The 13,311-nt window shown below is 40.4% G+C and overlaps 1 protein-coding gene across 1 annotated transcript; it reads left to right on the top strand.

Annotated features, from left to right (window-relative positions):
• Positions 1-1,841: 1,841 nt before the first annotated feature.
• lamp1a (lysosomal associated membrane protein 1a) lies at positions 1,842-11,335 on the top strand. The gene is made up of 9 exons (XM_061815063.1): positions 1,842-2,226; positions 7,557-7,663; positions 7,757-7,976; positions 8,530-8,691; positions 8,785-8,990; positions 9,073-9,198; positions 9,271-9,337; positions 9,415-9,582; positions 10,434-11,335. The coding sequence occupies exons 1-9, from the start codon at positions 2,169-2,171 to the stop codon at positions 10,571-10,573; spliced, it is 1,254 nt and encodes a 417-aa protein (XP_061671047.1). The 5' UTR covers positions 1,842-2,168; the 3' UTR covers positions 10,574-11,335.
• The last annotated feature ends 1,976 nt before the right edge of the window (positions 11,336-13,311 follow it).

Raw genomic sequence — 13,311 nt, 5'->3', positions numbered from 1 at the left:
TCTGCTGTTCAAAATGTTGTTGAAATGTGTGAGGAGAATGTGGCACGACTGTAAATTGTTGAGGTGCAGCATGAAAGCGGCCACCGCGTTCCTGCTGGGGTTTTACACCTCGTGAATTGATGCATGCCCGCTGACTAACCACAATGCATGTACTTTGTAGCTTTGTCATGTGTGTATGGAAAGGACGGAGGCCTCTCACGTTAGCCGCTGACACAGTGACTACAGAAGGGCGTACGTACTGCAATAGTAGGTCTACAGATGTAATAATTAAAGTTCTTGACATTCACTTACTTTCTTTTAGGAGATTGTAAAAGATTAGCACTGTATAAGTTAGAAAATCCTAAATTGTTGATGGTGTTTAAATTCTTAAAAGAGGTATGAAGAGAAATTGACAATCGTAAAGAGTAAGACCCCTGTATCATATTGTGTAGGAGTGTATGAATACATGAATGTGTAAATGCTCCAGGCCAGTAATCTTTAACAATGGTCAATTTTATGTTATTCTAATTGGGACCTGATAGAGGTTGTTTTTATTAGCAAAAAGGTACACCTACTTATGTACTCCTTTCACATTGCCCACTATGGATCTCATTTTTAAAACAATTTCACAAAACTACTTTTTAAAGTACGTCTAGTATATAGGAATGAATGTTTGTTTGTTTGTTTTGGAGCGTGTGAATATTTTAAAAGTTTGTTAATTGTCTTTTAAACCATAGTTTTGCTGGAATTTACTAAAAACAGTCACGAGGCCACCTAATAAATTCGTCTTTCAATTGAGAAAATTATTATCCATCCATTTCTTAGCTGCTTATCCTCACGTGGGTTACAAGGAGTGATAGAGCGAATCCCAGCTGTCAATGGGCTAGAGGCAGGGTACAACCTGAACTGGTCGCCAGCCAATCTGCAGGGCACATTGAGATAAACAGCCACACACACAATCACACTTGGGGGAAATTTAGAGTGTCCAATTAATGTTGCATGTTTTTGGGGATGTGAGAGGAAACCCAAGTGCCCGGAGAGAACCCATGCAGGCATGGGGAGAATATGAAAACTCCACACAGGTGGGTCCGGGATAGAACCTGGGACCTCAGAACTGTGAGACCAACGCTTTCCAGCTGATCCACCGTGCAGCCAGAACGCTAATACAATTTAAAAATATAAATGTAGACTGCTAATATGTAATATGTCTTATACATTTGTAAATCTGACTGTAATATTAATGGCTTGTGCATGAACCAACGCTTTCCATCTGAACCACTGTGCCACCCTTAATATTACCAACTGCCAAAAAAAAAATATTACAGTGACAGCACATGATTTGGCACTGACAAGAATGTAAAAATGATGTGATGAAAATGAGAAATGAATTTTAACGTCCACGTAACGTATGGCACCACCCTTAGACCAATCGGATAAATTAACGATAGAAAAAAACCTTCTCGCTTCACCTATCACCTGTGTTCTCTGACCTCTATGACACATAAGACGGCATAATTGGAAACCTGTCCATTGTCTCTGTACGGAAGCCACAACCTTCTTTTTTTTTTTTTAGTTGGGTGTTGTTTTTTGGGGGGTGGCAGCATTAGGCTTCCGTAGAGACCAGTCAAAAATGCTTTACCTTTACCTTTCCTCACATGAAATACAAAACGTCAGTGCTTTCTGACAATGAATAATAATGTATTTCATGGGTAGATTATTATTATTATTATTATTATTATTATATTATTATTATTATATTATTATTATTATTATTATTATTATTATTATATTACACGTTCCAAAACGTGCTACTGAAAGCAGCAACGGGCACTTCAACTGCCAAGTACCGCGTGGCCGGCGGTCAGGAGCGTGCTCACGTGACGTAGTATCCGCGACGCCACCAGTTCACGTGATACTTCACGGTTTTTAGTTGGCTGCGGAGCAGTCGCGGATGACTAGCATATAAATGTAACTACCGTCACGTCGTCCAAAAAAAAAAAACAATTGAATAAAAGAAGGAGGCATCACTTAATTTGACCGTGTGCCGTGTCAAGTGCACTTTCCTTTCGGGGAGGACCCACCTGCTTCGGCCGAGCGACATCCATCTGTCTGTCGCTACATCCCCAAAGACTTTCTGCGTCACAGTCGGTGACTGCAATTGTACTGTCTGCGGTGACACGACGCAAAGGATGAAACCATCCATGGCGTGTGGCTCGCTGTTGCACCTCACTTGGTTTGCCGTTTTGGGTGAGTGTTTTGCAGGCTACGCGAACAGCACCGGGCTACTGCTGCAATAGTGGCGTTAACAGCTAGCATAGACAAGTTGCTACATATTGCTCGCTACCCGTTATCACACAAAACCTGTTTTAGCGAACTGTTTATTATTGACACACATCTGTTCTCTTTCGGCTACTAGTACATTCGGTTAATTTTCACCCCCCCCCCCAAAAAAAAAAAAATAACACTTGCCAACTAAATAGCAGATCAAGGGAGTTCTGGTTGGCCCACTTCATCAAAGTAATATAGTATGACTTGTTTGCATGTTCCACCAACATTAACCGCTGTCTGTTTGGTCACAAATAAATGTCAAAGTGGGACAGAATACACGGGAGCTCTCTGTACTTATTTTATTGTGTTATAATGTATCATTCAGTTTTTTGTGTGTGTGCAGCAGCAGCTTTATTGTCATCTGAGAGCTTCATGTGACTTCTGTGAGCTGCTTTGTTTTGTACAGAAAACTGAGCTGCTTCTTCTGTTGGTAGTTTAATATCTGTGAAACCACTCCCAGTTGCTGACCAAAAGAGTGAAATCAAGTCAATTTAATTTCTTATAAATGAATATACAATTTGTATTTTTTTTTTACCGTTTCATTTGTAGATGAAAATTTCCATCTCAAAGCTCAAGAAGATTAAGTAAATTTTTGTTTTCTTGTTGCCTTCATGCAATATGATTGCAGGGTTGTGAAAAGCGTGTGTGGTGTGCTTATGGGGTGAACAGAGGTTGCAACAGGTTCAGGTTTCAACAGGCAGTACTGAAATTATGGTGTGGTGGGGGGTTGGGGAGAATTCTGAATTATATTGTGTGTATAGCATAGTAATTAGGAAATTTAAAATAAGAAGATTGCTCAGATCAGTTGGTTGTATAATGACATTGCTACTACCTTACCAGTGTTTGCACGGTGGGCAATTATCAGCAAGCACCGGTCAATAATAGCTATTCTTTTGAATTGTGCATCCATTGTAGTCAGAAGGTAATATGTGAATATGAAGTTATTTTCCTTCCACAGGGAAGCAAGTGAAATAAAAAAACAGAATAATGATCTGCGTATGTAGCGCACAGATTTCTATCTTGCAGATAGTGGGACATATCTGTCCCAGCTTATCATCTAATGTGGCCCACGAGAACAAAAATAAAGTGTTCACAATTCCCGATGAATGGAATTTTTGTTTTTATTATGAAAGAAAATCTAGACCAGATAGTAAACCTTGAACAGATATTCCAAGCATTTTGTTACATTAAATTCCTTGTTACATACAGTGGGGACAAAGTATTCAGACCCCCTTAAATTTTTCACTCTTTGTTAAATTGGAGCCATTTACTAAGTTTATTTTTTCATTTTCTCTTCATTCATGTACACACAGAACCTCATATTGAGTGAAACAAACGGAATTATTTTTTCCGGGATGAGAATTTTCCGCCGATCGGCGGATTTCCGACTTTTTCAGACCAAAATGACCATTCTCGAGATAAGCGCAAATCCGTTGAGAAAATTTCAGGGGGGGTATAAGGGATAGAGTATCGTGCGCCTGCCTCTCGATGGTGGGCTCCAAGCTGCAAGTTCAGCTTAGTGCTAGCACGACTATCATATGCCGTTCTAACTTGCTCGGTAGTGTAAATATTTGCATTTTTGCGACATAAACATTAAAACTTGTTTGCGGCAGATTGCTCAATTGGACAACAGTTATACAGTATAACGATCCAATCGTGTTAGTGGTTAATCGAGTTTCACCATGCACCGTGTTCTCGGTTCTCAGGAATCGCAGTGTAACTTGTTAGTTAGCTAAGTCATGGCGCGTGTGACTTAGATAGCGCGAACTGAGCGACGGTGTGTTCAAAGTTTTACAATGGCGAAAGTGTTGGGGAAAAAAAGGATGAAGATCGAGCGAGGGCAATTGACAAGGATTCTGGAATCAAAACTGTTTCAGACGGGCATGGCTTGAAAAAAGTGGAACTGAAAATGGTATCAACATGTCTAACCGAACACATACAAAAAGTGGACATTCCCGTCAAAGTGTTGTGCACTCTGTGTTCTGATAGAAGCAAAAGATATCCAGGAGGAAAATGTGCCTTGCCACAAATCGGTCTTTGGGCTCTTCAGGGAGTTCCTTTGACCTCATGATTCTCATTTGTTCTGACCTGCACCGTAAGCTGTTAGGTCTTATATAGACAGGTGCGTGGGTTTCCTCATCAAGCTCAATCCGTGTAGTGAAACAGGTGGAGAATGTTGTAGAAGAACCGACGATGAACTGCTTTGCTGTGAATGTGGGCTCACGCAATGTTACTATAATTATGCAATAAACATTTTTGTAAAAGTTGATTCAAGTAAGAAAATTAAGAAATGCAAATCTGTTTTTCATTATTGGTGTACTGAAAAGTTCCAAATTGCATCTTTTTCAAAAATTTGGACAAAAACAAGGAGTGGTTTATCACTAACTTTTACAGTTGAGGATTTTTTTATTTATTTTTTTTTTTTTTTGTCTTACGTTTTGCCTGAAGCAAGCAGTTGAGTTTAAATGTGATGGTCCTCCTGCTCTGCTATTGTTCAGAAAGTCATGTGACCCACACAAACACTGGCATTCTCATCTTCATTTCATTAATCGCCTGTGACACCCCCCCTCCAAAAAAAAAAAATCCAATGAGTGATTTTGTTAACAGGGTTCGCACGCGGCCCTAAAAGTCCCTAAAAAACCCTAAATTTTCGAAGGTGCATTTAGGGGCTCCTAAAAGTCCTTAAAATCCGCGAAAACCGGTCAAGCCCCTAAAAAGGCCTTAAATTAAAATGAAATCAAAGGGACCTCTACCGCCAAAATTCTCCCTAAAAAATAAATTAATCTTTTATTCTAAAAAAAAAATAGCGATCCGTCTGGCGTCCAAATCAGCCGGAAATTGTCAACGGAAGTCACCGTGTTCACAACTAATCGCCATCTTGTCGATATTCCATTGTTTGTTTCCGTGAGTAGGCATTTCACTTCGTCTTCGTTCGGCATAGCATAGTTCTTTCATCGATCCAACTTGTATCACAGGGAAGTGCATTTTTCAAGAAGCTTGGGTTGAAAGTAAGAAGTTTGGGAGCTGGGTTCGTCAAGATCCAAAAGATCGGCACATGTTTTACTGCCATCTGTGCAAGCAGAGTTACCAGCTTGAAAAGATGGGCGTCAAAGGGCTGGAGTCACACCGGAAAAACAGGAGACACGCTGATTTGACGAAGACTCTCTCATCTTCCGTTGGTATGAATCTGTTTCTAAAATATCAAGATAGTGAAGCATCAATTTCAGGGAGTGGTACTAGCAGTGCATGCGCACTAGGGATCGCAAAAAAAACACTTACTTTCATAACCGGTTTTAACCGAACAGCTGTAGCAAAAAAAGGTACCATAGTGGTGTTTACATAATTCACCCGCGGGACCTCGAGTTGGGGTGCGGGGTTCCGCACGTACTGTTTTGTTGTTGCTCTTCCGGAGTGACGAGTTCACAGAGTTCCCCCCGTTGTGCGAGTAGTGTTTTGATGTCTCCCAATAAAACAAGTTTACTCCCATACTTTGGAGCGTTTCCTCGATGCCATGTTTGATGTTTCTTTGATTTAACTGAATGTTCTTTTGAGTCCAACTTTACTCTAACAGCGAAACTTGAAAAAAGTGGAAATGATGTTGAAAAAATAGAGCAATGTGGCGTACCGAACCGGAAGAAATGATAGGAAATGTTAGCCGATTTCGAAAGTCCGATTACGGTTTCGTTTTTTAAAAACCGAAAACCTGTTATTTGTAACCAGTTGCGATCCCTAATGCGCACCTACAGTTGTCCAGCCAGAAGTCAGGCTTTATGAACTTAGTTCAATACACGAAGACGGACTCATTAAAGGCAGAGATCGTGTGGACTTTAAAAGTGATCTGCAGCCATTACAGTTACAAATCTTGTGAAAATAATTCGAAAGTGTTTGCAGTCATGTTCCCAGACAGTGACGTTGCTAAAAACTACCACTGTGGGGAAAGGAAGACTTTTTACCTGGCTACATTTGGCATCGCTGCCCACTTTTCATCTCTACTGCCTCAAAGCCAAAAAAGCCAGAATAGAGACTGACATATCAACGCTTATTGAGAAGGCTGACAGGCTGTGTGAGGAGGCAGAAGAAAAGAGGAATCTGAGGTTTATCACTGAGGCCAATACACTCAGAGGCAGAGCAAAGGACAAGAGAGCCACTTTGGCACCTCTGCAGCAACAAAGAGGAGGCACTGGGTAGGCTCAAGGAGCTAGAGTAGGGGTGCTGAAACAGACATCAGTAGAGGACATTTGTGTATATAGTTGCAATTGTAGTTAGAATCTGTTTTTCTGTATACTGTTATGTGAAGACGTTGACAATGGTCATATCAATGAGAACTATCACAAGGGGCGACAGGTGATCACTATCACAGGTACTGAGGTACTGGAACATTTGATGAACCAAGAACGGTTGATGGCACCATTGGGTGAGTCTTGATTTCCCACGATGGCCCTAAATTTTTCTTCTCAGCCCCTAAGAATCCCCCTAAAAAGCCCTTAAATTTTTTTGGTGTGACTGAGTATGAACCCTGTTTGTAGTATTGATACAATCAACTTATTACTTTTCAAAACTATGTTAAATTGATTTTTGTCATTCAGATGATCATCTTTTAGCTTCAGAATCCCCACAAGCACACATTAAAATAAAAGAAGTGCTTCACCAGAAGAGGTTTAAGGTTTTTTAATGACCCAGCCAGAGGCCAAACCTGAATCCAATCCACCATTTGTGGATAGGAGATGCCTCCGTCATATGAAAGATATGGTGCATTTTTGTAAATAGGATCCTATTGATGTGCCACACAGATAGAATCCAACCCAAAAACACTGAGGGCTGTAATAAATAACAAATGTGCTGCAACACAGGATTAGTTTGAGTGTCTGTATATTTGTGACCAGGGTTTAGTTTTATTTATTTGTTTCCCTCAATATTAGTTTTGTTGTTGTTGTAAAGGTATAGGTTACATTAAAAGTGGAAAAAGGTTTTGAAATTATTTAACCTTCTCATTTTTTACATTACTTCACAAAAGCCTGGCATTTGAACTGGTGTATGGATTTCTCCTTTTTTTCTTTTTACATATCAACTTTACTGTACTCCACTAATGTCAGCCTGACTTGCAGTTAAGAACTCAATTAGTCAGATTCTGGTTTGGATCCGAATACCTTTCTGTACAGACTCAGTACTATAAAAAAAACTTGATATTTTTAGGGTCACAACCCTAAATTTAGAAAAACAAGTTATTGTATTTTACGACTGAATTACAGGTTGTCTTCAGGCTGTTACTTTTGAAGTGAAGGAGAGGAACTCCACGTGCATCAAGGCTGAACTCTCTGCACTGTTCTCCATCACGTACAACACTTCCAGCGGCGTGGTATGTACACCAAACGATACTATTTATTTGGATATAACTGATTCAGTTTAAGAATTGCAGATCATTCTGAATCAACCACTTGTCTTTGCTCAGAGAACTGTGGAGGTGCCCTTGCCTGACACAACCACAGTTGATACAGCAACCAGCTCATGTGGCACAGTTGACAGCTTACAATGGCTGGTGGCAACGTTTGGTTCTGGACACACAATGGGGTTGAGTTTCTCAACCAATGGAAGTCTTTACAATGTGGCCACCCTGACTCTCCAGTACAACCTCAGTGACTCCTCTATCTTCCCCGAAGCCAACAGTTCTGGTAAGAACTTGCATGACGACATAGTCTCATGAAGTTCATCAGGTTTGATTACCCCTGCCAAGGAAGTTATGTTTATGTGTTATTTCATTCTTGTTTGTGCGCAGCTTCTTGGTTACCTCCTTATGATGGTTATTGTTCCAACAATGTTCCCTCTACATTTTGGTGGTAAATTTGACCATGTAAAAATCTTACATATGGAAAACCAAATTGAACTTATATCTGAAATAGCATTGTGCATTTTCAGCAATTTAAATTAAATGAAAAATATTTAACTGCTGAATCCGATCTGATCAGGTCAAAATTTGCTGTGCTAATATTATTACAATCAGGTTTCCTTGGATGTAAATGTAAAAAAATAACCAACTCTTAAGATCGTTGATATAAATGGTTTCCTCATTGATTTTTACAAGTAATCCATGTATAACGAACTGGAGATATTTGGTCCTGTCTGACTTTTTTGGGTAAATGTGGTGCTTGTCCATAAGAATTTTTTTATTCCCCCCTGGAGATGAGATCAAAAATTTTATATCTTCCATTGTGTTTCATCCCTCAGTTGTGGTGACTGTTATGTCCAGTTCAGTTGGGATCTGGGCGGCAATCAACACCACCTACCATTGTGTGAGCGCCACCTCTGTAGGAGTTGGGGGACAGACAGTCACATTCTCTAATATGAGACTTGAAGCATACATGCCAGGAAATGATCTGAGTTCAGCTGGTATGCATTTCTAATTTTCATAGTTCTGTTCTGTTAAAGTTTCTAGCTGTGCCAGCCTTGTCTCAAATTTATTCTTTTTTTTTTTTGATACAGAAACAATATGTGCTCCAGATCAGGTTAGCACTACAACTCCTACCACCACCACCAGTACTCCAGTCACACATTCTCCAACACCCACACCACCTGGAACTCCTGAACGGGGAGCTTACTCCATTAGAAACAGCAATGGCACAGTCTGTCTCTTGGCCCAAATGGGACTACAACTTAATTTTTCCTACGTGTCTCAATCTCAGAATAAGGTAGTTTAAGGACAACTCTATAATGTTCAATGTATCTCCATATAAATTCATCATATTTGTGTCACTTTTTCCCTCCCCCTAGACAATCCAAGAAATTTTTAATCTCACCCCTAATCACACAATTTCTTCTGGATCCTGTGAATCCAGCAGGGCTACCTTAGTTCTGACACAGGATGGAACCACCACATTAACTCTCACCTTTTCCCTGGTAATTACAAATATAACTCACTACTCCCAGTTTCTGTATGAGCACAGTCCTTAATTTAAACTGTTTGTGCAGAACTCCACAACCAGCAAGTACCACCTTAGCGGGATAATCATGCTCGCCAATTGGTCTGATATGACAGGTATTAAACTTGTACAGTACACGTGGCTTTGCTCTGATGTACATAACTTGACTTCAAAAGAGAAATTCTCTGTCCAGCTCCCTTTTCAGCGAGTAACAGCAGTCTTGACTACCTGCGAACTACCCTGGGACGCTCCTACTTGTGTGATGCAGAGCAAACTCTGGCTGTGGTGCCAAGCTTCTCTCTTAACACATTCAGGCTGCAGCTTCAACCCTTTGGCGTCACCATCAACAAATTTGCCAGAGGTATAGATGCCAATTTGATTTCTTTGACTGATGCACCAAGCTTTTAGCCACTGAAAAATTTAATCTAAAATTGACCCAAAAGTGTATTTTTGGTTATGAACCAAAAGCCTGTCACTAAACTAAAACCTCTGAAACAGGATATTTTCATGACGCAAGCATAAAACCCAGTCAACATGTGGTTCTGGACCCACTTTTTTTTTCTTTCTTTTTAAGAGGTACTTCCTTTCACATTGAGTTCCCCATTCTTGTTGTTTTCTACTGTTATGGTCCTAAGGAGTGGAGGGGGGATGCTTGTTACACGCTGTTTTTCATCACCCCTGATACTGATGAGCTATGTCTGACATGGCGACATTACAATACCTAAAACTACAGAGGCAAATGTTTGTTTTGCGTCTGGCGTCAACGCAACATGAGTCACTAACTGTCTCCGTGGCAGTGGGTTTGAGCATCATTTGAATTTGAGCGATTCTTGTTCAGATTTTTTTATTTTGATTCCAGTTCCAAATGATTCTCAATTCTGATTCTTTTTGGAGGCTGGGTCAAAAAGGCCGGTCCAGAACTGTGAGGCCAACGATCTAACCAGAGGCACCACTGTGCTGCTGAGAGAAACATAATACACTTTTAATTTATATAACAAACTTCAGCCTTACATTTGTTCAATTTTCTCCCCAACAAATGAGCTTGTCACTGTCATTTGAATTTTCTCGTTGAACACAAAATAACATATGTATTTACATATTTTTATTGGTCAGCCATAAAAGAAAACCTTTCAAAATGACTTACTCGAAGTTGTGCCAAAGACACTCGTGCACGCCTTAACACGAATCTAAACTATATTTTTCCACGTTAAGCGGAGGATTGTCAGATGGATCAAGACCAGATGCTCATCCCCATCATTGTTGGAGCAGCCCTTGCCGGCCTCGTCCTGATAGTCCTCATCGCATATCTAATAGGTCGGAAGAGGAGCCAGGCTGGATACCAGACCATCTGAACAGAACCTTCTTCAGAAAGCAACATGACAGGACAAGTGTGAAGTTTAACAATGAGACGGCAAAACTGCAGACAAAAGCATTAGTCAGTGGAAACAAGTGTTGCTGTCTGCATGTTGTTTCATAATATTTGGATATTAATTTTCTCTTTCAATTTTATTTCCTGAGATGATAATGAAAAGTCAAATGCAACTATGCATCAAGCCTGAGTCCATGATAGAGGTTGCATGTTAACCTTGTTTTTGGAATGTTTTTATCTTTGAGATTATATTTGCACGATTGTTTTGTTTTCAAGTTTGTAAATTGAGATCATTTCTTTCCCGATGAGTTCAGACAGAGAGGTAATATTATGAACCGAAGGATATTTTTATTTTTTTAACATTTTTGTAAGATGGACAGCTAAGAATGTGTCCTTTCAAATGTTACCAACGAGTTAATAGGGTGTGTCTCCCATTAGCAAGTTCACCAACGCTCAGATGCTTCTCCCCCCACAATGCTTTGCAGTGAAGATTTGTGCTGCATTGCTTTTTGATCGTAAACATAGTATGCTTTTTGTTCTTTATTTTTTTAAACCAGTATGTGCGGTGGGCCAACAAAGTCTGCCTTGTGGGTGTGTTTTCTATTGCTGATAATCCTCAACATCAACAAAAAGTGTTCATATGAACTGTCGTAATTTGATCGTTATTTTTATAGGAAATGTTTTAAAGTCATACAGTATTTCCATTGTGCGTACTACTGAAAGATAATAAACATTTTGGTGGTGATTTCTTTTGAGGATATGGTGCAAGAGTGCATTTAGGATTTGTTGTATTCTGTGCTTCATTCAACCAAATGTGTTACACAGAGGAAACCGAATTAAGATCAGTACCCACATTATTTTTGACAATACAGTGGGGCACAAAAGTAGGCAGCCACTAATTGTGGAAGTTCTTCCACTTAAAAATATGACAGAGGCCTGTAATTTCCATCATAGGCTTATAGTACATCAACTATGAGAGACAAAATCCAGAATGTCACTGTCTGATATTTAAAGAATTCATAAGAAAATTACAGTGGAAAATATTTGGTCATTTACAAAGAAGCATGATTTCTGGCTCTCACAGACCTGTAACCTTTTTATGGCCCTCTGTCCTCAACTCATTGCATGTATTAATGGCATCTCTTTGAACTTAGCCTGTCCACAACCTCAAAACAGTCACACCAAACTCCACTATGGCCAAGACCAAAGAGCTGTCAAATGACCCCAAAACTAAGTCCACCAGGCTGTGAAAATTTATAATCTCCAATAGGTAAGCATCTTGGTGGAACAAATCAGATGTGGGAGCAATTATGAGAAAATGGAGCACACACAAGACCAAAGGTAATCTCCCTCAATTTGTTGCTCCACACAAGAGCTCACCCCGCAAGGTCAAAATGAACCTAAGAATGGTGAGCAAAAATCCCAGAACCACACAGAGGAGCAAGTGAATGACCTTCAGAGAGCTGGGACCAAAATAACAAAGGCTACCAGAGACTCAAATCCTCCAGTCCCAGATTTGTTCCCCTGCTTAAATCGATATGTCTGGGCCCGTCTGAAGTTTGCTAGCAAGCATTCGGATGATTCAAAAGAGGATTGGGAGAATGTCAAATGAAACCAAAATAGACATTTTTGATAAAAACTCAAGTTCTTGTGCTTGGAGGAGAAAGAATGTTGGGTTGCATCCAAAGAACATCATACCTACTGTGAAGCACGGGGGTGGAAACATCAGGCTTTGGGTCTGTTTTTCTGCAAAGGGCGACTGATCAGTGTAAAGGAAAGATTGTATCATGAGATTTTAAGTGAAAATGTCCTTTCCTCAGCAAGGGCAGTGAAGATGAAATGTTGCTGGGTCTTTCAGCATGACACTGATCCCAAACACACCACCAGGGCAACAAGATGCTTTGTAATGGTCCCGTCACACCATGACGTTCTGATCAGCGTTCTATAGCGTTTGAGGAAACGTTGGTAGTCGCCCATGGTCGCCGGGATAGCGCCAGAAGAGCGTTGTTTGAACGCTAGTGAACGTCAATGATCGTTGGGAATCGGCGGAGAACGCCGATTCGGAAAAAAAGTTTGGAACATGCACAAAAGTTCTCACCAAGACCAGCGTTCATCAACATTTAATTTTAAATGCAGAACGTTCAAGAACGTTCGTGGAACTTTTTACTATCGTTCGCCGAGTGTTGCACGCGTTTGGCTATCGTTAGTCAGTTTTTACTCTAGCGTTACTTGGTTGTTACTTAATCGTTTGCTTTGCAGTGAACGACTCACTGGCGACCTGTCAACGACCACTGAACAATCCCCTAGCGCACACAGCGTGTAACTAAAATCAAACGAACGCCCTTTGGCATCCATTGAGCGTCATTCGAGCGTTTCCCGAACGTCCATGCATATGGCTATATAAACCGATGCTTTGCATTCGTACTTGCAGCGCTAGTTGCTGAAGTCCGCACCCCACCTTCTTTTCGTCTAGGCGGCATGATAGTGACTGTTCAAACTCACGAGAACAACTGAAGTATGAAATTTACGACATTTTCGTTCCCGTTCCACTTTAAAAATTACACGCTATTCTCTCGTTATTCACCCCTTTAGTCACATGCTCGTCTAACGTTGACAAATCGCTCGTCGTGCGCCAGTGACACGTTAGCACACGCTAATGGTTTTTAGGGGTATCTTATTTAGTCGCTGTTACACGCTTCTCGTGCGTTAGACACACGTTAA

This window comes from Syngnathoides biaculeatus, chromosome 3 (assembly GCF_019802595.1).
Source record: "Syngnathoides biaculeatus isolate LvHL_M chromosome 3, ASM1980259v1, whole genome shotgun sequence".
NCBI lineage: Eukaryota > Metazoa > Chordata > Actinopteri > Syngnathiformes > Syngnathidae > Syngnathoides > Syngnathoides biaculeatus.
The sequence above is the reverse complement of the archived record's forward strand: the minus strand, read 5'-3'. Positions and strand labels throughout refer to the sequence as shown.